Raw genomic sequence first — 27,565 nt, forward strand, 5'->3', positions numbered from 1 at the left:
ATGCATGACTAAATAAACCATTATGTAAAGCAAACTTCAAGTATACCACCTAATTCTTTCAGGAATCAAGTAAACAAAACAAGTATTAGATTAATCATCAGGCGTATAATGGAACTGGAAGCCAGATTAGAGCATCTCATCATCTCACTCACTGTAGCTCAAGATAACATGCACATGAACAGGAAAAATTCATTATATGCTGCCCCTTAAAGAGTTCGGAACCAATCTTCCCTACCCTGGTTGTATAAACGGTCTCATTCTGGAAGTTTACCTTAGATATTGGCTCTAATGAACAAAATGTTGAATCATTGTGGGTGGAAATTAGAGATAGTAAGGGGAAAAAGTCACTGGTGGGCGTAGTTTATAGGCCCCCAAATAATAACTTCACGGTGGGGCGGGCAATAATCAAGAGAATAATGGAGGCATGTGAAAAAGGAACGGCAGTAGTCATGGGGGATTTTAACCTACATATCGATTGGTCAACTCAAATCGCACGGGGTAGACTGGAGGAGGAATTCATAGAATGCATACGGGATTGTTTCTTAGAACAGTATGCAACAGAACCTACAAGGGAGCAAGCTATCTTAGATCTGGTCCTGTGTAATGAGACAGGAAAAATAAACGATCTCCTAGTAAAAGATCCTCTCGGAATGAGTGATCACAGTATGGTTGAATTTGTAATCCAGATTGAGGGCGAGGAAGTTGTGTCAGAAATGAGCATATTAAACGCAGCTGTTTTAACATCTGAAAATGATATTTCCAGGACTATCGTAAGTAAAATATTTCTACGGTATATTGGTCTCCAGTGTATACTCTCAGTGTTCAAAATGCACACGATTATACAGAAATATGCTTAAACAAAGGGGACTGCAGTGGGATGAGGGCAGAGTTGGCTAAAGTAGACTGGAAACACAGACTAAACGGTGGCACAATTGAGGAACAGTGGAGGACTTTTAAGGAGCTCTTTCATAGTGCGCAACAAAAATATATTCCAGTGAAAAAGAAGGGCGGTAAGAGAAGGGATAACCAGCCGTGGATAACCAAGGAAATAAAGGAGAGTATCAAATCAAAGACCAATGCGTATAAGGTGGCCAAGGTTAGTGGGAAACTAGAGGATTGGGAACATTTTAAATAACAGCAAAGAATGACTAAAAAAGCATTAAAGGAAAGATAGATTTCGAAGGTAAACTTGCGCAAAACATAAAAACAGATAGTAAAAGCTTTTACAGATATATAAAACGGAAAAGAGTGACTAAAGTAAATGTTGGTCCCTTAGAAGATGAGAAGGGGGATTTAATAATGGGAAATGTGGAAATGGCTGAGACCTTAAACAATTATTTTGCTTCGGTCTTCACAGTGGAAGACACAAAAAACGGCCAAAAATTGCTGGTCACGGGAATGTGGGAAGGGAGGACCTTGAGACAAACATGATCACTAGGGGGGTAGTGCTGGACAGGCTAATGGGACTCAAGGTAGACAAGTCCCCTGGTCCTGATGAAATGCATCCCAGGGTATTAAAAGAGATGGTGGAAGTTATAGCAGATGCATTCGTTATAATCTACCAAAATTCTCTGGATTCTGGGGAGGTACCAGCGGATTGGAAAGCAGCTCATGTAACGCCTCTGTTTAAAAAAGGGGGCAGACAAAAGGCAGGTAACTATAGGCCGGTTAGTTTAACATCTGTAGTGGGGAAAATGCTTGAAACTATCATTAAGGAAGAAATAGCGGGACATCTGGATAGGAATAGTGCAATCAAGCAGACGCAACATGGATTCATGAAGGGGAAATCATGTTTAACTAATTTACTGGAATTCTTTGAGGATATAACGAGCATGGTGGATAGAGGTGTACCGATGGATGTGGTGTATTTAGATTTCCAAAAGGCATTCGATAAGGTGCCACACAAAAGGTTACTGCAGAAGATAGAGGTACGCCGAGTCAGAGGAAATGAATTAGCATGGATAGAGAATTGGCTGGCTAACAGAAAGCAGAGAGTCGGGATAAATGGGTCCTTTTCGGGTTGGAAATCGGTGGTTAGTGGTGTGCCACAGGGATCGGTGCTGGGACCACAACTGTTTACAATATACATAGATGACCTGGAAGAGGGGGCAGAGTGTAGTGTAACAAAATTTGCAGATGGCACTAAGATTAGTGGGAAAGCGGGTTGTGTAGAGGACACAGAGAGGCTGCAAAGAGATTTAGATAGGTTAAGCGAATGGGCGAAGGTTTGGCAGATGGAATACAATGTCGGAAAGTGTGAGGTCATCCACCTTGGGGAAAAAAAAAAAAAACAGTAAAAGGGAATATTATTTGAATGGGGAGAAATTACAACATGCTGAGATGCAGAGGGACCTGGGGGTCCTTGTGCATGACTCCCATAAAGTTAGTTTGCAGGTGCAGCAGGTAATCAGGAAGGCGAATGGAATGTTGGCCTTCATTGCGAGAGGGATGGAGTACAAAAGCAGGGAGGTCCTGCTGCAACTGTATAAGGTATTGGTAAGGCCGCACCTGGAGTACTGCGTGCAGTTTTGGTCACCTTACTTAAGGAAGGATATACTGGCTTTGGAGGGGGTACTGAGACGATTCACTCGGCTGATTCCGGAGATGAGGGGGTTACCTTATGATGATAGATTGAGTAGACTGGGTCTTTACACGTTGGAGTTCAGAAGGATGAGGGGTGATCTTATAGAAACATTTAAAATCATGAAAGGGATAGACAAGATAGAGGGAGAGAGGTTGTTTCCACTGGTAGGGGAGGCTAGAACTAGGGAGCACAGCCTCAAAATACGGGGGAGCCAATTTAAAACCCAGTTGAGAAGGAATTTCTTCTCCCAGAGGGTTGTGAATCTGTGGAATTCTCTGCCCAAGGAAGCAGTTGAGGCTAGCTCATTGAATGTATTCAAGTCACAGATAGATAGATTTTTAACCAATAAGGGAATTAAGGGTTACGGGGAGAGGGCGGGTAAGTGGAGCTGAGTCCATGGCCAGATCAGCCATGATCTTATTGAATGGCGGAGCAGGCTCGAGGGGCTAGATGGCCTACTCCTGTTCTTATGTTATGTTCTTATGTTATGTTTTTATGTGATGTTCTTATGTTATGTTAACTTGAAAGAATTCTAGCTATTGTTTTCTTTGAGGTTGTAACGAACAGATGGATAAAGGGGAACCAGTGGATGTGGTGTTTTTGGACTTCCAGAATGCATTTGACAAGGTGCCACATAAAAGGTTACTGCACAAGATAAAAGTTCACAGGGTTAGGGGTAATATATTAGCATGGATAGAGAATTGGCTAACGAACAGAAATCAGAGTAGGGATAAAATGCTTCATTCTCGGGTTGGCAATCAGTAACCAGTGGGGTGCCGCAGGGATCAGTGCTGGGACCCCAACTATTTACAATCTAGATTAACGACTTGGAGGAAGGGACTGAGTGTAACGTAGCCAAGTTTGCTGACGAAACAAAGATTGGAGGAAAAGCAATATGAGAGGAGAACACAAAAAATCTGCAAAAGGACATAGACAAGCTAAGTGAGTGGGCAAAAATTTGGCAGATGGAGTATAATGTTGGAAAGTGTGAGGTCACTTTGGCAGGAAAAAAATCAAAGAGCAAAGTTATTATTTAAATGGAGAAAGATCGCAAAGTGCTGCAGTACAGCGGGACCTGGGGGTATTTGTGCATGAAACACAAAAGGTACAGCAAGTGATCAGGAAGGCCAATGGAATCTTGGCCTTTATTGCAAAGGGGATGGAGTATAAAAGCAGGGAAGTCTTGCGACAATTATACAGGGTATTGGTGAGGCCACACTTGGAATACTGTTTTGGTTTCCATATTTACGAAAGGATATACTTGCTTTGGAGGCAGTTCAGAGAAGGTTCACTAGGTTGATTCCAGAGATGAGGGGTTGACTTATAAGGAAAGGTTGAGCAGGTTGGGCCTCTGCTCATTGGAGTTCAGAAGAATGAGAGGTGATTTTATATAGAGGAAACTAGAACTAGGGGGCATAATCTTAAAATAAGGGGCCACCCATTTAGAACTGAGATGAGGAGAAATTTCTATACAACTAGTTTATACAAAGTTTATACAACCAGGGTAGGGAAGATTGGTTCCGAACTCTTTAAGGGGCAGTATACAATGAATTTTTCCTGTTCATATGCACGTTAACTTTTATATGGCATTGTGAGCTGCATCATGATGAAGGCATGGAAACAGGTGCATTGGTTTTTGGAATGTACTGTGCAAGATAGGTGTTGGGTGACAGCTCAGAGGACAGTGGCCAATGCTTGAAGTAATGACTTATCTTCACTAACAGAAGATGTTACTGGCAAGAAAATTGTGATGGAAGGAGAAAGTATGCAGCATTATTTTAAAAAGAAACGCTCTACATTGCATCCCAACTGAAACTGAAATCTAATAAAAGATTTGGATAGTTCAAGACTGATACAGCAAGATTGAGCATTCTGAAACATATAATCGTGAAGCTGAAATCAAGTCCAGTGAAACCAACTTACGTTCTTAATCAGTTGGTGTTCTACTTTATTTTGCCTCTGGAATATGTAAAATTAAGTGGGAGCAAGCTGTGTGTGTTTCATTTGTTGTGCAGACTAGACTCTCTTTCCAGGATGATGCCCCCTTCAAGTTCAGTTCAGAATCCTTGCTGACAACATAATTCAGACTAGTAACTCAAAGTAGTATAGGTTTATAGAGCAAACTGTCGGACAGAACCCATAGGGGCTGAAATTGTCCCTTTTTTTTTTTAAAAAAAAAGCGCAGTTACCGGCGGTATCGGGGTAGAAATAGTCTCCGCCCAGTCGGGGCAGACTCTCCGACGATCGGCATATTGCCCTCGTGATTTTTTGAGGCGGAGAAGGTATCCGTCCCGCTTCTGTGGGAACGGCGGTAATGATGTAATTAGAGCGGCACCGCCTGGTCGCCGCCCTGGAAGCGACATTGCCCTCAAATAGTCGATCGACCGCTTGTCAGTAACCCCGACAGCTTCGTGTGGCAGGAACAGAGAGACAGACTATTATCTGAATGGTGACAGATTAGGAAAAGGGGCGGTGCAACGAGACCTGGGTGTCATGGTACATCAGTCATTGAAGGTTGGCATGCAGGTATAGCAGGCGGTCAAGAAAGCAAATAGCATGTTGGCTTTCATAGCGAGGGAATTTGAGTACAGGGGCAGGGAGGTGTTGCTACAGTTGTACAGGGCCTTGGTGAGGCCACGCCTGGAGTATTGTGTACAGTTTTGGTCTCCTAACTTGAGGAAGAACATTCTTGCTATTGAGGGAGTGCAGCGAAGGTTCACCAGTCTGATTCCCGGGATGGCGGGACTGACATATCAAGAAAGACTGGATCAACTGGGCTTGTATTCACTGGAGTTCAGAAGAATGAGAGGGGATCTCATAGAAACGTTTAAAATTCTGATGGGTTTAGACAGGTTAGATGCAGGAAGAATGTTCCCAATGTTGGGGAAGTCCAGAATCAGGGGTCACAGTCTAAGGATAAGGGGTAAGCCATTTAGGACCGAGATGAGGAGAAACTTCTTCACCCAAAGAGTGGTGAACCTGTGGAATTCTCTACCACAGGAAGTTGTTGAGGCCAATTCACTAAATATATTCAAAAAGGAGTTAGATGTAGTCCTTACTACTAGGGGGATTAAGGGGTATGGTGAGAAAGCAGGAATGGGGTACTGAAGTTGCATGTTCAGCCATGAACTCATTGAATGGCGGTGCAGGCTCCAAGGGCCAAATAGCCTACTCGTGCACCTATTTTCTATGTTTCTATGAGGGTTGTGGATCTGTGGAATTCGCTGCCTCAGAAAGCTGGGACATTGAATAAATTTAACAGAAATAGAGTGTTTCTCAAACAATAAGGGGATAAGGGGTTATGGAGAGCAGGCAGGGAAGTGGACCCGATTCCATGATCGGATCAGCCATGATCGTATTAAATGGCGGAACAGGCCCAAGGGGACGTATGGCCTACTCCTGTTCCTATTTCTTATGTTCTTAACAGAGGAGGAGGATTGATACAAGAATGCACAACACTCAAAACTGAAAAGCTCCAAGTGAACTAGACCAGGAAAATGGGCAGAAAGGGAAGTGGATTTGGAGATTAAACGAAGGTAAATACTATCCTTTGATCGTTCAATTTGCACGCACGTGAATTATGCCAAAGTGGTATAGAAAACAAGAGGTGGAAGCCAAGTTGGAACAACTCATCATCAAAGTCCTTTTTGGTTGAGTCTTCAATTTAAGACAGTACTGTAATACTTCGTGAAACCCCAGAAATTACTCTACACAGCTGTCTTGCGGATAGTGTCAAAGGAAGCTATTTGTGTATTGCCCTATAATGCAGCACTAGCATAAAATCAATTTTGACTATGCTTGCAGAATCACAAAAATCTTAAAGAAAAATAAAATAAAGCAATCTATTTCCTAATTAGTTAAACACAGTTTACAAATAGATTCAGATAAAGTTTGGTTAAATAAAACAAATCAAGTTACTGCATAGTTTGGTGAATGTCCATGGTTACAACTATCTAAAATGCTACAGTTCTGAAAACACTTAAAAGGTCAAGAGCTCTACTTGCCAAAAAAAAATCAGCCATGAATGAAAAAAAAAGAGGTATGGCATAACATAAAACGAGAAGAAAAAGCATACAAAAATGCAAATAAATAGCAGATCCTGGCGACTGAAAGAGATACAAAGAACATCAAAAGGTGACAAAACAGAATGGTCCAAAAATTGTGGTCGGAGGCTTCCCACAACGGGATTTTCTTAACGAAAGTACCTGGTGGTCCCGGAGGAATGAAAACTTCCTGTCTGACGCCTAGATGTGCAGCCCAGCAGAGGCCCACGCACCCCAGGAACAGGACAAGCCCAGGGATGGTATACTTCTGTGAGTATGACGATGTCAGGCTGTTACTTGACTACTCAGTGGGACAGCTCTCCCATTTTTGGCATGTCCCCAGATGTTGGCGAGAAGTACTTTACAGAGTCGATTGGGCTGGGTGTGCCATTCTCATGTCCATAGCCCATGCCAAGGTCGATGCCGGGTGGTCCATCCAGTTTTATTATTATTGTTTTCCGTAGCAGTTGTATACAACTGAGTGACTTGCTAGGCCATTTCAGAGGGCAGTTAAGAATCAACCATATTGCTGTGGGTCTGGAGTCACATATATGCCAGACCAGGTAAAGTCGGCAGGTTTCCTTCCCTAAAAAGGACATTAGTGAACCTGATGTTTTTACAACAATCCGGTAGTTTCATGGTCACCATTACTGATACTAGCTTGTTTAAAATTCCAGATTTATTTAATTAACTGCATTTAAATTCTGTGGCTGCCGTGGTGGGATTTGAACTTGTATCTCTGGATCATTAGTCCAGGCCTCTGGATTACTAGTGCAGCGACGTTACCACTATGCTACCATTCCCAAAATAACAGTAATGAAGAAAATAACAGCACTAAAGAGTGATAAATTCTAAGGACCCAATGGTTTCCATCTGCAATGTTTTCACCTGCTTAAATGAAGGTGATGAGAATATTACAGATGCCCTAACTATAATCTTCCAGAGTTCTCTCGATTCAGGAACCATTCCTTTAGATTGGAAAATTACACACGTCACTCCGCTATTTAAGAAAGATGGGAGGGAACATCTGTTGTCGGAAATTACTAGAGTTCATAATTAAAGATAGTGACTGAACACCTTGAAAAAGGTCATTCTTTGGAGGGAAGTCCATGGAATACTTAGTTGAAACTGGCAATCCAATTATAATCCTCTAGATGAAAGTGCAGCACAGTTACAAAGTTGGACAAAAATGTTAAATGTTTCTCTCTCTCTTTTAAATGTGTTTTCCTCTAGCTGCACACTCTTCTTCTCTCTCTTAGACGGTCCCTCATATCGAGGATGACTTGCTTCCACACCAAAATGGAATGAGTTCACAGGTGCTTCTACGAAGGACTTGACATTCCAGGTCCTGAACTATATATTGTATGGTGGAAGATGTCTGTGCATGGATTTTTTTAATGTGTGGTGGCCGTTGCACACCAGCCACCACACGGGCTTGAGAGGTAGGTCTTGTTCCAGTGGCAAGGATTAACCAAGACAACTGGAGACCACTCTGCTGCACGGACCGAGTGCACACACAATCGCAGTGTGGGCTGGCCCATGCTGCCCCTGGGCCCTCGCTTCTTCTAGGCCCTGAACTCGCACCTCTCCTGGATCTCGATCACGTCACTCTACAATTTCTTGCCGATCCTCGGGAGGGCGACGACTTGAAGAAGGGCGACTGGATTGGACATTATTCTATCAGCAGAGGGACAAGCAGGCAAACTATTCTCAGGTTTCTGCCAATGGGTCTATAAGTGGCAACTGAGAGGTATGTAAAAGTGGACAAGTAACTCTGCCTCCTTGAAAATTTTCAGGCTCTTCCCCACTAGAATTATTAACGCACCATTCAGGAAAAGTCATACCAAAATCTGTGAGCTATTACTTTAGAACTCAAATCTATTGTGCCCTGACTGTACACTAACTTTAGCATAAAACATACCCCAATAATTATTAAAGTTTTAGGACTTGCAAGGCTCAAAGACAGTCCAATACTATAGTAGTCTAATTAACTCTCTCCATTTGGGATAATCATTGTTGAATGTATATGGTTTCATATATTCTACAATAAAATTCTTCGCTTCATAAAATCGTACGCATAATATTTTTGCAAGATTTCATTAAAAAATTTTAATTATGCAAGTACCTGTAGTAACTGAACAACATTTGGTGATTTGTTGAACATTTCTTGAAGCTGATGGAGTATGATGTTGTGGCAGTTACTGCAGCCAGAATTTGGACCTACCGTTCCTAATGATATGTGGAATCGCTGGTGAGTGGGATTCCACTGAATGGTTATCTGAAATATGAAAATAAACTTTTTTTTAAATTAAGAAATTAACCATTATGCTATATATGCATCTTGTTATTTAAATATATATATTTTGTTTCATAGAGTGTAAACTGTATATATTCACATTACATGTTGCTATAAAAGGTGCAAAGATACATTATGCTGCTTATTTACAAGATTAATACAAAAGCAGACAACAAATGAAATGAACTGTACTGTGCTTACCGAGCTGCCTTTAGTGGCTCCATAGCATATGACAAGTTTACGGTAATTATAGACACGTATCTCCGAGAAATGATTAAGGTGGGATGGTATATCTAGAAGGTGAAATGTTAGGAAGATTATTTTTCATTTTACTATTGCTGTTATTTCACAAGAAAAAAAAGAATCTGAAATCATGATTAGTACCTGGCAAGGAACGTGCAAAATCTAGAACACAGTCATAGAGCTTAGCTATGCTATTCCAGTCGTTTAGGAATGCCTCGACCACCTTCCGACCGCCAACAGGCTCTGATAATAAGCTTTCATAAGTCAGATAGACATGACGTGTTGAACCTGGAGACAAAATGAAATAATTACAGACAAAAGCTATTGAAATTCATTTTACCAAGAACTACCAAATATTCATGTCAACTATGACAAACATTTTATTACATAAGACAGCATATTTTGATTGAACATATTAGCAGCTGCAGCTTCTCAGACTGGCACAATGATTACTGCGAGACATCCGTTACAACATTTTAATATTTGATTGCTAAAATAGATGTTCATATCTACTATCTTTTGCTGTACAAAATCTAATTCCATCCCAAACATGTAAAGATGAAATTTGTCATTAATGGTGCATTTACAAGTTTGCAACGTGGTTTCCGCTTTGCACTAATGCTAAATTTGTGAAGTGTAAATCAGGTATCAAGGCCCTCATTTTTGAAGTGCAGAGAGCTTCACTCCTTGTCACTCTGGTGTCAGGTCAGGGCATGACTCTGGATTCAGGCTGCTTGTACAGTATAATGGCAGTGTGGTGCAAAATAAAACACCGACTTTGCACCGATGCTGCAGATTTGCTTGAATGTACTCAAAGTTATTTCCTCAACTAAAACTTTGTTCTACTTCCTTAATTTGGCTTTAAAAAACTGTCTGATTGTCAACCTAAGTATAATGGAGTAGTTTACATTCTAACCCAATTTATTTCTTTGAAAAATTAACATTTTTGATTTTTTTAATAAATATTGTGCACCACCCTTGAACAAAACTATATATATGTCTGGACACATTCACCACAGTGCTTAGAAGTAAGACATTTTATATGCTTTCGTGAGATGTTCAGGACATTCGAGGTAGATTCATTTTGATTTGGTCGAATTTGTTTAAGTGGCAACCAAAGCTTTCCAGATCAGTATTTTAAATTTTGTACTCCCCAAAAAATGGAGGAAAAACATCAGTGACAAATAAAGCAGTAAATTCTCCACTAATATGACTTCAACATAAATACCACACAAGTCTTGTACATTATTGAGAGTAAAAACAGTTCTTTGCAAAGCTGTGATGCTTTTTGTGTTTATGATAAGCAAACCACTCTGGTTTCCATGACATGGAATGTGAGGTCATCTGAACCTCTCAATGAGATGCTCATCACTTTGTATCTTATCCTGTACACAACTTCTGAACATTCTGAGAAAAACAATCCAAAAATTGAAGTTTGGGAAGTGGCATTGATATTCCAACATGGATGTTTAAAAGTATCTAACCTTGCTCTTTGGCAGAAGTACTATTAAGAGGGCAATTGGCAAATACCAGTTCTGCCACCCAGGTCCGATTATTCCTTCCCTGCAATCGGAAAGTACAATCCAACAAAGATCGGTCTAAGGCCTTCTGTGTTTCCTCACTGACACTTGTACATAGAGGAATCCTGTGGAAATACAAAAAAGCACTTTGTTAAAAGGTGAAGATCTTTAATCGTCTGGAGGTGGAGACAAAAAAAAACAATGTGAAGGGAAGATTTTTGGCTTAACTAAACACTGCCATTAATTTCTTTTTAAATTACATCATAAGCAAAAGACTGGACTCCCGTTTTCAGATCCCCAAGTTCAAATTCCAACATCAATTTATCCACAACTTGACTAATTCCAAACTATTATGTTATGTTAAAAAGAAAAGACAGCATGTCAACATTGTTAATTTTGCTTTATCATCAAGAGTAGAGAATGGGATGTGGTGATTCAATTATAGGTCTTTGCAAGGGTTGATCTTGCATAGTTACATCTTTTAACAGCACATTTGGCCCAACAGGTCCATGCCAGTGTTTATGCTCCACTAAGCCTCCACCCACCCTTCATCGAACCCCATCAATATATCCTTCTAATCCTTTCTGCCTCATGTGTTTATCTAGCTTCCCCTTAAATGTATCTATGCTAGTCACCTCAGCTAATCCTTGTGGTAGTGAGTTCCACACTCTAACCACTCTCTGGGTAATGAAGTTTCTCCTGAATTCTCTATTGGATTTATTAGTGACTATCTTATATTTATGGCCCTAAGTTCTGATCCCCCCCACAAGTTGGAAACATCTTCTCTGCATTGACAGTCATTTTCCAACATTCCATTGACTCTGGATCAGTTCCTATGGAGTGGAGGGTAGCCAATGTAACCCCACTTTTTAAAAAAGGAGGGAGAGAGAAAACAGGGAATTATAGACCGGTCAGCCTGACCTCAGTAGTGGGTAAAATGATGGAATCAATTATTAAGGATGTCATAGCAGTGCATCTGGAAAATGGTGACATGATAGGTCCAAGTCAGCATGGATTTGTGAAAGGGAAATCATGCTTGACAAATCTTCTGGAATTTTTTGAGGATGTTTCCAGTAAAGTGGACAAAGGAGAACCAGTTGATGTGGTATATTTGGACTTTCAGAAGGCTTTCGACAAGGTCCCACACAAGAGATTAATGTGCAAAGTTAAAGCACATGGGATTGGGGGTAGTGTGCTGACGTGGATTGAGAACTGGTTGTCAGACAGGAAGCAAAGAGTAGGAGTAAACGGGTACTTTTCAGAATGGCAGGCAGTGACTAGTGGAGTGCCGCAAGGTTCTGTGCTGGGGCCCCAGCTGTTTACATTGTACATTAATGATTTAGACGAGGGGATTAAATGCAGTATCTCCAAATTTGCGGATGATACTAAGTTGGGTGGCAGTGTGAGCTGCGAGGAGGATGCTATTAGGCTGCAGAGTGACTTGGATAGGTTAGGTGAGTGGGCAAATGCATGGCAGATGAAGTATAATGTGGATAAATGTGAGGTTATCCACTTTGGTGGTAAAAACAGAGAGACAGACTATTATCTGAATGGTGACAGATTAGGAAAAGGGAAGGTGCAACGAGACCTGGGTGTCATGGTACATCAGTCATTGAAGGTTGGCATGCAGGTACAGCAGGCGGTTAAGAAAGCAAATGGCATGTTGGCCTTCATAGCGAGGGGATTTGAATACAGGGGCAGGGAGGTGTTGCTACAGTTGTACAGGGCCTTGGTGAGGCCACACCTGGAGTATTGTGTACAGTTTTGGTCTCCTAACTTGAGGAAGGACATTCTTGCTATTGAGGGAGTGCAGCGAAGGTTCACCAGACTGATTCCCGGGATGGCGGGACTGACCTATCAAGAAAGATTGGATCAATTGGGCTTGTATTCACTGGAGTTCAGAAGAATGAGAGGGGACCTCATAGAAACGTTTAAAATTCTGACGGGTTTAGACAGGTTAGATGCAGAAAGAATGTTCCCAATGTTGGGGAAGTCCAGAACCAGGGGTCACAGTCTGAGGATAAGGAGTAAGCCATTTAGGACCGAGATGAGGAGAAACTTCTTCACCCAGAGAGTGGTGAACCTGTGGAATTCTCTACCACAGAAAGTAGTTGAGGCCAATTCACTAAATATATTCAAAAGGGAGTTAGATGAAGTCCTTACTACTCGGGGGATCAAGGGTTATGGCGAGAAAGCAGGAAGGGGGTACTGAAGTTTCATGTTCAGCCATGAACTCATTGAATGGCGGTGCAGGCTAGAAGGGCTGAATGGCCTGCTCCTGCACCTATTTTCTATGTTTCTATGTTTCTACCCTATCAAACCCTTTCATAATCTTAAAGACTTCTAACAGGTCACCCTTCAGCCTTCTCTTTTCTCGAGAAAAGAATCCCAGCCTGTTCAATCTTTCTTGATAGTATAACCTCTCAGTTTTGGTATCGTCCTAGTAAATCTCCAGTGCCGCTATATCTTTTTTGTAATATGGAGACCAGAATTGTTCATAGTATTCCAATTGTGGTCCAACCAAGGTTCCATACATTTAACATAACTTCTCTGCGTTTCAATTTTATCCCTCTAGAAATGAACCCCAGCACTTTGTTTGCCTTTTTCTGGCCTTATAAACCTGCGTTGCTACTTTTAGTGATTTGTATCTGGACCCCCAGATCCTTCTGCTCCTTTACCACACTTAGACACTTATTTTCTTAGGAGTATGTCGAAATGTTAATTTTGATATGTCCACAATATGTGTGTTTAAGATACTACATGTCACACAGCAAAATGTGCCAGTAAAGATTGATTGACTAGAAGAATAAAATGGCCTGACCTACCTCTGCACTTCATAAGATATATTGCTGCACATTGAAATATTTAATCCCATCTCTTCCTTTGGTTCTGGTTGCAAAAAATCCTTTGAGAACTGATGAAGTCACACATTTACCATGAGACTGAAGTATTTGAGTTGAAGTTTGATGAGTAATAATGCCCAGAACTTAGAAGCTTGATGCAGAGTTAGGCAACTGAGAAATCTGTGGTCATGTATCTACAAAGCTGAAATTCAAATCCATCAAATACAACCAAACTTCACAATTGAAGCCACTGCTTGAAGTTAATGCATTTTGTGATCCAGAGTGAACAAATGTTCACCTAATTTTTGAAGTTTACCATCAAGCATGAAAATTTCAGTAACAATTGAAATCCAACTTGCTTCATCAGTTCTTGATGGGTTATTTGTTTTGCGGGAAGATGAGGAGAGAAGAGGGTGTGCAATGCCCCCTATTCTGTTGAATAATCAACAAAGTAACATCTCCCATGTGAAAGTAATATAATGTACGTGAGTGTCTTATTTCACAAAGTTGAAGGAAGAAAAATGTTTTTAAAATTACCTTAGTATGCGTATAGCATGACTGCAGCCGTCTCCTTCCACTTGAACTCCTTGGTGAGGAATCTCCATAGCAGAAAGCTTGAAAACAATACCGCCACACTTAGCAACTGAATTTGTTTTTAAACAACTGCACCAAAAACGGAGTCATTTTTCTAGGCCCTCTAAATAAATAAACTTAGGAACATTTCATTACACAGTAATAGATGTACAAATTAACTTGAGCACAATAAGACCTCAAGCTGCAGTGCCAGCTGCAACTCTGTAGGTAGCACACTGAGTCAGAAGGTTGTGGGTTCAAGTCCCACTCCAGGAACTTGAGCACATTAATCTAGGCCGACATTCCAGTGTAGTGCTGAGAGAGTGCTGTACTGTCAGAGATGCCGTCTTTCAGATGAGGCGTTAAACCGAGGCCCCGTTTTCCGTGTTAGGTGGACGTAAAAGATCCCATGGCACTATTTCGAAGAGCAGGGGAGTTATCCTTGGTGACCTGGCCAATATTTAACCCTTAATCAACAAATCACATTGCTGTTTATGGGAGCTTGATTGTGCACAAATTCGCTGCCGCGTTTATTACGTTACAGCAGTGACTACACTTCAAAATAAAACTTCATTGGCTGTAAAGCGCTTTGAGGTGTCCTGTGGTTGTGAAAGGCGCTACATAAATCCAAGTCTTTCTTTCTATTAAAGTACTGCGTGCAGTATTGAGCTCCACACTGTAGGAAGTATATTGAGGCTTTGGGGAGCATAAAGCAGATTCATTCGGATGCTGCCTGGTATGAGGAAATACAAATATGGGGGAATACTTGAAAAAATTGCCCTTTTTCCATTAGAATGCAGATTATGGGGTGATATAATAAGCATTTTAAATTATGAAAGGATGGGACATGGTTGATAGAAGCAGGCTTTCTCCAGTAGTTGATTGTCAAGAACAAGGGGCCATAGATACAAGATTAATTGTAAGAGATTAAGAACTGAGCTCAGGAGAGAGTGGTGAGGATTAGTGATTGAAGAAGAAATTATGTCAACATTTTCAAGACTAGATTTGATAGATGAATGAAAGAAAACGGTTGATGGGATTTGGGAACAGGGTGGATAAATGAGATTAGAATTATTTGCTCGTATGGAGGGTAAATACTGACATGGACGGGTTGGACCAAAAGGTCTGTTTCCATGTTGTAATTTCTACGCATGATTCCAGTAAATACCAATATGGAATACAAATGTAAACCTCTGCCAATAGGTTTAGCAGATTTCACTTCTAAATTTTCTCCTTTTCTCATCTGCTGAAGCTATTTACTGCTGCTTGGGTATAGTTCCATAGGCATCCTCCAGTACTTCATGCAAGTAGCTATTCTTGATGTTTGAGCCTAGACAGCAAGTATTAACAGGTTACTTGACTTTAAGTATGTCACAGATGAGCCCAATCCATACTTCACCTGATATACACACAGGTGCATTTTCCAGCAAGTTACTGCTTTGCAATCAGCAGGAGGATCCTCCTTGGATAAAAAACACAGACAAATTGTAGCAACTCTTCTGCTACCCCCAGCTCATCACAGACGTAGAACTGAATCTAGAATATTTTGGTCTGTATAGCTTAGCTATTTGCTATCCTTATCAAGTGAGCCAAAATTAAATTCTTATTGACTTCTGCCATTTGAGTCCATTACATTACTGATATCATGCCTTTATCACTCTACAGAATTCTGATACTGGTTTTAAAACCATCCACTTGTAAATAATTACATCTTTGTCACTGTCGGCTTACTGGGGTCTATTAAAATAAAATATGAATATCCATAAAGGCAAATAAAAGCTTAGCTTTAAAAAGCATTAAAAGGATATTCCAGGCAGTAAGAGTTACTGATGCAGCATCAGAACAATCTTAATATATAGAAACATAGAATAGCTCATGTAAGATGTCTCAGCAATCCTCAGAGCACTGAACATGATCTAAAATGGCTCAAGATCAAGTCAATTGGCATCAGATTTGGATAAGTATCACATAAAACTGCCAAAAGTAAAGCTATGAAAGAGTGGCGTTCTGTCTTAGACAAAAGAAAAAAAGCTGGTAAGTCCTGGTCCACAGACCAGGTCAATCTGCTGTCAAATCTCTCGAGGCTGCATAGGAGATGCATCTGGTATCCACTTTGACAGCGGAGATCATGAACTCCCCATCACTGTATACCACTTTATAACAACTTTTTAATTTCAACTAACAGTGTTACAAATTTGAGTCTGCCACAGATACCTGATCACATTCAGTTGCACCCAAAAGCCTGCCTGTGCAGCATCCTGCTGCCAAAAAAACACTCAACTGTCTTTCTTGGTGTCATCTAACATTTATCTCATTGTTGTTTGTGGGACCTTAATTTGCATTTCCCTACACTGCAATTGTAGCGAATCTTCAAAAAGTACTTGACTGGCAGTGAAGTGCTTTGGGACATCCAGACGTCATGAAAGACATTATATTGTCCAGATGGGAATTCACATTGCTATTAAAAACCCCCTTAAAATTAGCACTTTTTTTCCTCTCCAACTCCTTTCGGTGGAAAAATGTTGAAACAAAATGTGACAAGCAATAGTGAGATACCTTGCAAAACCACTGACGTTGCACACTTCTATTCCTTGGTGGCCATTTACCACACTTTTTCTGCAGTATAACAACAATTTGTATTTATATAGCACCATTAATGTAGTGAAATGTCCCAAGGCACTTCACAGGAGTATTATGAGACAAAAAATTTGACACCGAGTCACATAAAGAGAAATTAGGGCAGGTCAAAGCTTGGTTAAAGAGGTAGGTTTCAAGGAGAGCCTTGAAGGAGGAAAGAGAGGTAGAGGTGGAGAGGTTTAGGGAGAGAATTCCAGAGATTAGGGCCTGGGCAACAGAAGGCACAGCCACCAATGGTTGAGTGATTATAATCAGGGATGGTTGCAGGGCTGGAGGAGGTTGCAGAGATAGGGAGGGGCGAAGACATAAAGGGATTTGAAAACAAAGGATGAGAATTTTGAAATCGAGATATTGCTTAACCGGGGAGCCAATGTAGGTCAGCGAGCACCGAGGTGATGGGTGAGCGGGACTGGGAGAGAGTTAGGACATGGGCAGCCAAGTTTTGAATGACCTCTAGTTTACACAGGGTAGAATGTGGGAAGCCAACCAGGAGTGCATTGGAATAGTCAAGTCTAGAGGTAACAAAGCCATGGATGAGGGCTATAGCAGCGGATGAGCTGAGGCAAGGGCAGAAATGGGCGATGTTACGGACATAGAAATAAGCGGTCTTAGTTATGCTACGGATATGTGGTCGAGAGCTCATTTCAGGGTCAAATATGACACCAAGGTTGCGAACAGTCTGTTTTAGCTTGAGTCAATATAATGGAAATCTGACTCACTGAGAAACAGGGACTGGCAAGGTATATCATAACGTACATGTTTTCAATAAAGACTGAATATAATGTGCTATTCGAGAGAGATTTGTGACATTAAAAAAAATTCCAAAACTCCTTACCTCACAACGAAGTCCAATAAATGGCATGTTTGTGTCACACATAGCTACTAGGTGTGCTAGGACTTTATTAAAGGCACACATTTCCCCTGTTCTCCTGGGTTTCTTAGATTCTGTAGGTCCTTGATCAGCAGACAGCTACAATATAAACACATTTGTCAATGATCAGAGGGTTTTAAAAAAAACCTTAGCAGGTCAAACTTTCTACCGGCAAATTTTGCAAAGCACTGGCTTGCAGCATGGAGCATCACAGGTCTTGAGCACGCATCATAGAATCGACTGTGAAGGCTTGGAGGGTCATTCCACCAAGACACACCCTGGTCTCTCCCCCCCGACTGAGCTTTGCTTTGTGGAATGCATTAGTGTTTGCTGAGGTGGAGGTACTGTCTCCTCCTTTGAGCACCTCACCTTGTTCCACCCCACTCATTTAAAATACTCATCCACTGACCTCCCAAGCCCCACTTCAAGTTTTTCACCAAGATATCCTCCCTCAGCCTCTGCATTGAGTGACTCATCCCCAGTGATTTCAATCTTTATCTTAGCTTGCCTTGTCCTCGGAATCCATTGCGTTTTCCATCCTGCCGAAATTTCTTCTTACATATTAAATCTCCTACCCATATTCATAGCCACTCCCTCAACCTTGCTATCTATTATTCAAGAGTCATCCTGGAGGGAAAAGATAACCAAATGCAAAACACTGCAGATGCAGGAAATATTATATTAAAATAAAAAACGCTGGCAACACTCAGCCAGTCAGGCAGCAGCAGTGGGGAGAGGAAGGTAGGGTTAACTTTTCAGGTCAATGACCTTTCACCAGAACTGGGAGATGTCACAGATGACGAGAACCAGGGAAAAAGCGATGGAGAGAAAAAAGAATGTCAGTGATTCGGCCCCCTCCCCAGCCATTGACTCAGGCTGAACCAGGTTGTTCGCAATCTTGCTGTCCTATTCAACTGCTAGCCAAGCTTCCAAGTTCATGGGCTAGACTTTCCACTTTGCTGTCTATCACCCAAAAAATGGGCAATGGACCAGCGATGTTCGATGTCTCAGCCTTACTGATCGCTGTGACATAGCCCATTTTTGGATACTGATTTTCCACTCGGCGATAGGTCAGCAATGTGAAATGGGCGATGCGAAAGGTCGGCGATGTGACGTTCGGCCATCGAACAGCCAGCGATGTGGAAGGCCAAAGCTTCCCTTGCAATGGTCTACTGCGCATACGATTTTTTTCTTTTCTTGACTGGCTTTCCTGTGTTTCTGGAGGTCAGGGGTCATCCACACATGGGCACAGGGAGGGGCAGAGAGAGAGAGCGCAAGAGAGCGAGAGCGAGAGAGGAAGAAAGCAGAGACGAAAGATAAAGTGAAAGAGAGGAGAGATCAACAAAAAAAACGATTAAAAAAGTTATAAAATATCGGAAACCCATCAAGAAGCTGAGGGGGGAGAGGAAAACATAGAAAATAGGTGCAAGAGCAGGCCATTCGGCCCTTCGAGCCTGCACCACCATTCAATATGATCATGGCTGATTATGCAACTTCAGTACCCCACTTCTGCCTTCTCTCCATACCCCCTGATCCCTTTAGCCGTAAGGGCCACATCTAACTCCCTTTTGAATATATCCAACGAACTGGACTCAACAACTTTCTGTGGTAGAGAATTCCACAGGTTCACAATTCTCTGAGTGAAGAAGTTTCTCCTCATCTCGGTCCTAAATGGCTTACCCCTTATCCTTAGACTGTGACCCCTGGTTCTGGACTCCCCCAACATCAGGAACATTCTTCCTGCATCTAACCTGTACAATCCTGTCAGAATTTTATATGTTTCTATGAGATCCCCTCTCATTCTTCTAAATTCCAATGAATATAAGCCTAGTCGATCCAGTCTTTCTTCATATGTCAGTCCTGCCATCCCGGGAATCAGTCTGGTGAACCTTCGCTGCACTCTCTCAATAGCAAGAATGTCCTTCCTCAGATTAGGAGACCAAAACTGTACACAATATTCAAGGTGTGGCCTCACCAAGGCCCTGTACAACTGCAGCAAGATCTCCCAGCTCCTATACTCAAAATCCTCTCGCTATGAAGGCCAACATGCCATTTGCTTTCTTTACTGCCTGCTGTACCTGCATGCCTACTTTCAATGACTGATGTACCAAGAAGAGGGTGAAGCCCTTTATAGTGATGAGGCCAATGAGGCCCAAGTCAACAAGGTTCATTCCTGGTGGGGCGAACTGACTCGGGGTGCGCACAGGAAACCCCCACCAAGGTTATAAAAAAATTGGGGCCGAGATCACAGACGTGGTGCCCTCCGAGGCGAGGGGGTCGGACCAGTGCCAGAAACGCTGGAACAGCTTGGTAGCTGCAGCAAGAGTAAGTTGCATTTTATATTGTACTGATGCAAATTTTAATTATAATAATGAATCTCCTGTATTGAATTTATTTTGTTTATTCATAAATGTTTTACATTAATTCCACGTCAAGATCCGAACAGGACAGTGCGGAGGGAGCTTTACTCTGTATGTAACCCTATGCTGCAGTTGCCCTGGGAGTGTGGAGGGAGCTTTACTCTGGCTGCTGCAGTATAGAGAAATGTATAGGTGTCAAGCTGTAGCATGTAACATTTTAAGCTGTTGTGACTCCGATACTATCTCGTCAATTAGCTTATGCTATACTCTCTTCTCGTTTGCAGAAGATATCAATCAATCGGGCTGAGCAGAGGCGCACCGAGTGGGGGGGAGGGTTCTGCTCAGCTGCAACAGCTGATGGACCTCGAATTGCGTGCAACCATGCTCGTGGGCCACGAAACTCGTTCAGCCATCACCCATGGTGTGGCGGAGCCTAGCTATGCGTCTCGTGAGTAATGTAATGTCCTGTAATTATAATGCAATATACGAATGTCGTCATGTCATGTCATGCATGCAGCCTTTGAGCATAAGCAGGGGATGCAGTCGCTACAGCTTTCTGGGGTAGTGAAATGTAATGTCTCTCGTTAATGTACACCGTTATGTTCTGATAAGCTCTGTAATAAGGTCATCCTGAGAGGCTGGTCGAGATGCAACCAGCGCCTGCTGAAGAGCAGGAGGACGAGCTCGACAACACTATCACCACCACTGAGCTCGAGGAGGAAGAGGAGGAGGAGCACCAGCAGCAGACAGTTGTGGAGGGGAGGGGGGGGGGATGAACCTGCAGTCATCTCATTTGGGATAGAAGAGGCACCAGGACCAAGCGGTGTGCAGCCGGCAACGCCAAGGCGCATCGCATCGTGGGATCGGCGTGCACAAAGGCCGGGTCAGCGAGGTCAGCCATCGCCTTCCTCGGATGGTCAGTTGGAGGGCTTGAGCTGCCTGTGCTCGGAGAAGGTCGCAATAGGTCGCGAGCTTCTCCAGGGGTTTACTCAGTTTGCGCCTGACTTCTCCCAGGTGTCTGCTATGCAAGTGGAGTTAGCAAGGCAGACACTAGAAGAGATGCGTGAGCAGACCACCGCAACCAATGCCCTTCGGCATGCGCTGCTGGCTGAACACGGCGCTGCACCCCAAGGTGTCGTGTTGGGTCAGAGTACAACCCCGAGCACTCAATCGAGTACGGAGGATACACTTCCTCTTGACTCGGAAGACGAACAGCCAGCTTCGTCTTCCATTCCAACACCTCCACCGTGGCAGGAAGTCTTGCTGTCGCCCGCTGCACGCCAGCGTCATCTCGGTTTGCGTGGACCAAAACGGGCGGGTGGTGTTAAATCACGGGGTGGTAAAGGACCTGGAGGGAAATGTGGCCACAGGTTGGGAGGGGTTTGTTTTTGCTATATTCATGTTAAATTTTTTCTAGTACATGTTGATGTTAAATTATTTAGAGTTAATTTGTTGCTGCTAATGTGCGTTCATTGTTGGGGGGTGGGGCGGAAATTGGGTGATAAAAAAATTAAAAATTTGTTGTTTGAAATAATTTTTTTTACTGAATTTAACAATTGTTGTGCATTTTCTTATAGTTAAGTTAAACATTTTAAAAATTGAACATTTTAACAATTGTTCTGCATTCTCTTATAATAACATAAGTTTATTTAAGTTAAGCATTAATGCAAATGTTGTACAACAATGGACAGGGCAGTCCAGACAAGGCAAAAACGTAACAACGCAAATGCAACTTTTGTTTAACAATATAAGTTCATGCAAAGCATTCATAAATGAGTTGCTAACGCAACAGCTTAGCAGCCGCATAACTCCCACAGAGTGCTGGTCTTCCGAGGGGGGGAGGGGGGGCCATGGCTAGATCACCAGGCTGATTGCCCTCCCAGAGGTCCTCACCAGCCTCCTCTTGCTCCTCGCCGGCTGGCTCTGCCATCTCCCCTCCTTCTGGAGGTGGACCTGCAAGCCCCATCTGGCATTAGTTGTCCTCTCCTTGTAGCTAGATTATGCAGCATGCAACACACCACAATAAGCTCAGCGACCTGATCAGGGTGGTATTGTAGGCTTGCACCAGAGTGATCCAGGCATCTGAAGCGCTGCTTTAGAGCTCCAATTGTCTTTTCGACGATGTTGCGTGTCGCTGTGTGGCTTTCGTTGTAACCTTTCTCTGCTTCAGTGATGGGATTACGCAGTGGGGACATATCTTTATCCCCCAGCATCCAACTGTGACCTTCTGGCTGAGTGACAAACAGGTCAGGGATAGCACTCTCACGTAGGATGTGTGCATCATGGATGCTGCCAGGAAATGTGGCATTTGCTGCATTGATTATTTGGTTGTGGTCGACAACAAGCTGCACATTCAAGGAGTGGAATCCCTTTCTGTTACGAAATAGCTCCACGTTCTGTAAAGGGGCTTTCAGGGCAATGTGCGTGGCATCTATTGCTCCCTGCACCTTGGGGAAGTTTGCTATTCTCAAGAAACCCAAAGCCCTCCCGGTCTGTGCCTCCCTGGTCATAGGGAAGTTTATAAAGTCCATCCTGCGAGCGTAAAGGGCTTCAGTCACCTGCCGAATGCAGCAATGTGTGGCGTGCTGAGAGATACCACAGATGTCGCCAGCTGAAGCCTGAAAGGATCCCGACGTGTAGAAGGATAGTGCCGCAATAACCTTCACCTCAACAGGCAGTGTGGTTCTGATGGTACTGGAAGGCTGCAAGTCCCCCTTGATGAGATAGCAAATCTCATCGATGACCTCCTTCCGGAAGCAAAGCCTCCTAAGACATACGTTTTCAGACAAGTTGAGGTAAGATTGCGTTTCTTTGTACCTTCTTCGGCTGTACGCTCACCTCCTCTGTCTCCGCGTTAGTCTGCCACCTCTTCGATTGACCCTTTCAGAAATCAGCGTGTGAACAGTTACGAGTAATGGCAGAGAAAGCATAGGCCTCATCACTATCAAAAATTATTTTCACTTTATAAAATCGCCCATATAAAACAGACACATAACAGATTAACTGCTGACTTCAAGACGTGTTGGAGTTAGCAGTTTTGTTTGGAAAGTTTGATAATTTTTAGGTTATTATAGTCTTATCAGCATTTTTATTGGTGGTTTAGTTCCTGTTATGTGCGAGTTTTTGAATTCAATAATTTTATTTACCACTTCTTCTCCTGCAGCAAGCAAAGTGCACAGAATGGGAATTCCTTTTAGGGTTTCAATGACAATATATAATCTGGAGGACGATCCTCACTTCATGAGGGGACAAGAAAGGTAGGTGCGCTTACACTTCAGACACTATTTACCCCAAAGCCCTCATTTACTCCCCTTCCTAGGCTTGAGAAGAACCCTGTCTTTGGTACATTCACTTCTCTAGCAGGTGTGGTATGGCCATATTTCCCCAAGAGGTCCCGTGAATGGTTCCATTGTATTATCGGCGCCCTCCTTTTTCGTGAGAATCCCGAAGGATTTCATACTCTTTTGGGGGAGTCCGAATGCCCATGTTCACAAGGTTGTCCGATTACTTCAAACCTGCAAACAATTTCCAATACAGGAATAGCTCTCCCTGTGGGAGTGAAGGTCACTACTGCATTAAACATTTACACCATCTTATCTTTCCAAGTCAGGTGACATTAGCCACACAAGTCAGTTGGACACCATAGATGCAAAAAGCAAATGACACAAGCTTTGTTTATGAGATAGCACATGTCACCTTCATTGTAGAAAGGAAGCATCAACCAACTGAATTTGGATGTAGACCATGAAATATGGGTATACTTGAGATAATGAAAGGGTCGGAGGCTGTGTGATACACATTTACTGCTTACCCATGGCAAGGTAACAAGTTGACAGGCAACAAACATTCCATAGTGCAGTGTTAATGCCTTTGACCTGATAAACAGTACTATTTGTTAATCTTATCAAGCCACATTCCTCAAAGAGTAATGACTTGCTGTTTTCAGGTCTTGCAAGTACTGTATAGACTTGAGCTTGGCTGCCATCACCCAAGATGCACACAGTCCACTGATGTCTTCCGGATCGAGTACCCTGGAATATCAATCTCATTCAGCAGCACGTCCACTTTACCAGCCATCAAAAAGGGATTGGATATCGCAGTTCTGAGCACTAAAATGTAGCACCATCGAGATTTACAATTTCCTCTCCTGAAACCACTCAGTTTCGTATGCGCCTTTACAGGTGGCAGTATTTCCCTCTGGTTAAGAGGGAGGAGAAAGAGAAAGAGATTTCTACTGAGGTGGTACGCAAGGGCTAGCCAAAGGGGTACTGATCTTGGGCAGGCGAAAATCTGCTCCTTCAGAAGCACGAAAACAAGTTTAGGCAGGCCCCAAAGTTAAAAGATGTACCTATTATACATAAAAAGCTGAGTATTCCAACACTCTAATGGTATTGTAACTGTAGGTAGCACAATGAGCAGAAGATGACATCTAACACTCATCATCATCATAGGCGGACCCTCGAACGAGGATGACTTGCTTCCACGAGTTCACAGATGACTGTCAATTAACTGAACTCAAGCTCACGGATGTCAATTTTAACTGCAGTACTCAACAATCACCACAGGGTAGCACTGTAGCAGTGCATTTCTCAGAGAAGAAGATCACAGACATCTTAGACTCGTTGGGGCCAAGTTTCGGCCTGAGTTGCTCCTGTTTTTTTGGAGCAACTGGTTTAGAATGGAGTATCTTAGAATATGCAATTCTCGGCATTTAGTTTGCTCCAGTTCTAGTCATTTAGAACAGTTTCAGTTTGGAACAGATTTTTTTTTCAAAAGGGGGCGTGTCCGGCCACTTACGCCAGTTTTGAAAGTTTAGGCAGTGAAAACATACTCCAAACTAACTTAGAATGGAGTAAGTGTAGATTTTTGTATGCTCAGAAAAACCTTGTCTACACTTAGAAAATCAGGCGTAGGGAATGGTGGGGGGGGGGGGGCGTTAAAAAGGGAAGTTTACAAACATTAAACACTTCAGTTTTACAAATAAAGAGCCATCATCAATAATAAATGATAAATACATCAATAAATCAACCAATAAATCAATCAAAAAAAAATTTTTTTTTAATTTTAAATCAATAAATAAAACATTTTCTACTTACCGACTGCAGCCCCCCCAGTGTGTCTGTCTCTATCTCTCTGTGTTTCTGACAGCGAGGAGAGAGGAAGAGGAAGAGGAAGAGGAAGAGGAAGAGGAAGAGGAAGAGGAAAAAGAAAAAGAGGAGGGAAGGAGGCTGAACGGCCGGGCCGGATTTACAGGTAGGTGGCGTCGGGGTGGGGTGTCGCGGAGATCAGGGGGAGAAAAGTTAGTCGCGGAGGTCGGGCGGGGGTGGAGTCACGGGGGTGGGGGGCAGAGGTCGGGTCGGGTCCGGGAAGCGGGAGTCAAGTTGGGTCGGGTCGGGTGGGAGGTGAGCCTTATCCACGCAGCCCCACTGAGGCCATTCGGCCAAGGCTGGGGGCTGCGTGCTTCGGGCCCCTCCCACACAGTTTCGGGCGCCTGGAGCTACTGCACATGTGCGGCCACTGTAGCGCGCATGTGCAGAGGTCCCGGCACTGTTTTCAGTGCAGGGACCTGGCTCCGCCCCCCCACAGCTTGCGCTGCGCCACGCCCAGCTCCAGAGGGCCTGCGGGGAGCCGGAGAATAGGTGAGGTTTTTTTTAGGCGCACATTGTGGCGCGAAAAACGGGCATCCAGGCACGGCCCGAAACTTGGGCCCATAGAATCCAGCAGCACAGAAGGAGGCCATTCAGCCATCGTGCCTGTACCAGCCGGAGAAAGAGTTACTCAGTTAGTCACACACCCCTCCTCTCTTTCACCATAAGGCAAGTCAATTATAGTCATCTTGAACCACAAAAATCGGGTTTTTTTGCTGAGTTGTATAGGTCCTCGGGGCTGTTCCGCTTACCTGCCCTTTCTTTTTAGTAGCAGTATTGCCGCAGATGCACCTCTTCAGCCCTCATCAGAAATTCTCAGCTTTATATTATTCCTTCTGTCAGAGTGTTTTGTAGTTATGATTTTCCTCGAGCTCGGCTCAATTGATAGCACTTTCACATCTGGGACATTTCTGGGTTCAAGCCCCATTCCAAAATGTCAGCATATAAGCTACATTGATACTGAGGGAGTGTTGCATTGTCAGAGGCACCAGCTGTGGAAATGTATTTTTATCTAAGCTGATACCACACGGTATTTTTGTGCCCTTTGCAATATATAACAAAATGGAGTCCTGGTCCTTCCAGAAATTTCTGCATAAAGCAGTCGGTTTGCATAAACAACTAAACCTGGCTTGAAATGGCTGATAGCCACCAGACAGCTAGGAGGCAAGTCCTGCTGAGACAAGTACCCCCCCCCCCCCCAACCATGGTGCTCTCCTATTGTCTATACAACACCAGTTCCACTCCACCCCACCCTTTTCAAAGTACTCAAACCACCAGCCATTATCTCTTGTGGAGACCTCATCCATTTGATGCAAAAAGATAACTTACCAGGAAACTGGACCATCCTGACACAATGCAAGGCAGGTAATAGTTCATTACCACACTCTCATCGAGTGATGGTCGACTGGCCAACTAATAACCCTGACAAAAGGAAATATCTGGAAACCATGTCAGGACAAGGATGTCGTAATTAACTCTTTATCTGTATTCACTGACTGCGAGACAGAGCCAATACACAGGGAGAGGCCATAACTTGGGTTTTACTGTATAAATATCTCGTGAAATTGTACCATTTCGGAGGTGTTCACTTAGCCATTGACTGAGTGTGACCTTTCCCTTGCTAGCAAGTAAATTAAAAGAAACTTCCGCCGGAGCTGAAGGTGTCGGAGTCGTTTATCGGAGGTCGCGATTTCAACGAGACTTTAATCCTGCTCAAATGGATACTATTGACCAAGTGGCTTTTTTCTGAAAAGTATGGAGTTCTCCTACTGTCCTGTCCAAAGTTCTTCCTTTAACTAATATCAAAAAAGTTAACTGGTTATTGATCTTATTGCTGTTTATTGTAACTTGCTGTGCACAAATTGGCTGCCATATTTACCAACATAGCAACAGTGACTGCTTGACAATAATTAATTGCATGAAAAGTGCGTTGGAACATTGAGAAACTGATACAGCACTATGATTTACAAATTTTTTCTTTTCCATCACTTCACTCTTGAGCTCCAATTCCTATTAACTTGGATCCAAAAAACTAAGCAGAATATATAAAGTTTACAAGTCCTATTTGCAGTCCACCCGAATCATAAAAGAATCACCTTCAGCACTCGAAACAAAATACAACCAAATATTCCCAACAGACAACTGCCTCTAAATTTGCTGTGGTAAAAATATTACAGATGCTATTCTGTTTCTAGCAGACACATTGTAACATACCAAAAGTTGCTTAAAGTTGGCCTTATGCTTTAAAACTTATTTCTTTCATACTTTTCAAGAGTTGAAATCGGATACAAACTTAGGGAAACACTTAAGCATAGTGGTTATGTTACTGGACTTGTAATCCAGAAGCCTGGACTAATAATCCGGAGACGGGAGTTCAAATCCCACCACGGCAGCTGGGGAATTTAAATTCAGTTAATTAAATAAATCCGGAATGAAAAAGCTAGTACC

General features: G+C 42.8%; 1 protein-coding gene across 1 annotated transcript in view; it reads right to left on the reverse strand.

Moving 5' to 3' along the window:
- Positions 1-27,565, reverse strand: part of med14 (mediator complex subunit 14) — a 78,787-nt gene that overhangs the window by 25,755 nt on the left and 25,467 nt on the right. Inside the window, exons 15-20 of the mRNA XM_070893434.1 lie at positions 17,575-17,709; positions 14,067-14,143; positions 10,651-10,811; positions 9,308-9,454; positions 9,125-9,216; positions 8,753-8,905 (exon numbers count right to left, since the gene is read on the reverse strand). Of these exons, the coding sequence (XP_070749535.1) occupies positions 8,753-8,905; positions 9,125-9,216; positions 9,308-9,454; positions 10,651-10,811; positions 14,067-14,143; positions 17,575-17,709 (765 nt within the window). The remainder of the gene's footprint in view (positions 1-8,752; positions 8,906-9,124; positions 9,217-9,307; positions 9,455-10,650; positions 10,812-14,066; positions 14,144-17,574; positions 17,710-27,565) is intronic.

Source organism: Pristiophorus japonicus, chromosome 11 (genome assembly GCF_044704955.1).
Source record: "Pristiophorus japonicus isolate sPriJap1 chromosome 11, sPriJap1.hap1, whole genome shotgun sequence".
NCBI lineage: Eukaryota > Metazoa > Chordata > Chondrichthyes > Pristiophoridae > Pristiophorus > Pristiophorus japonicus.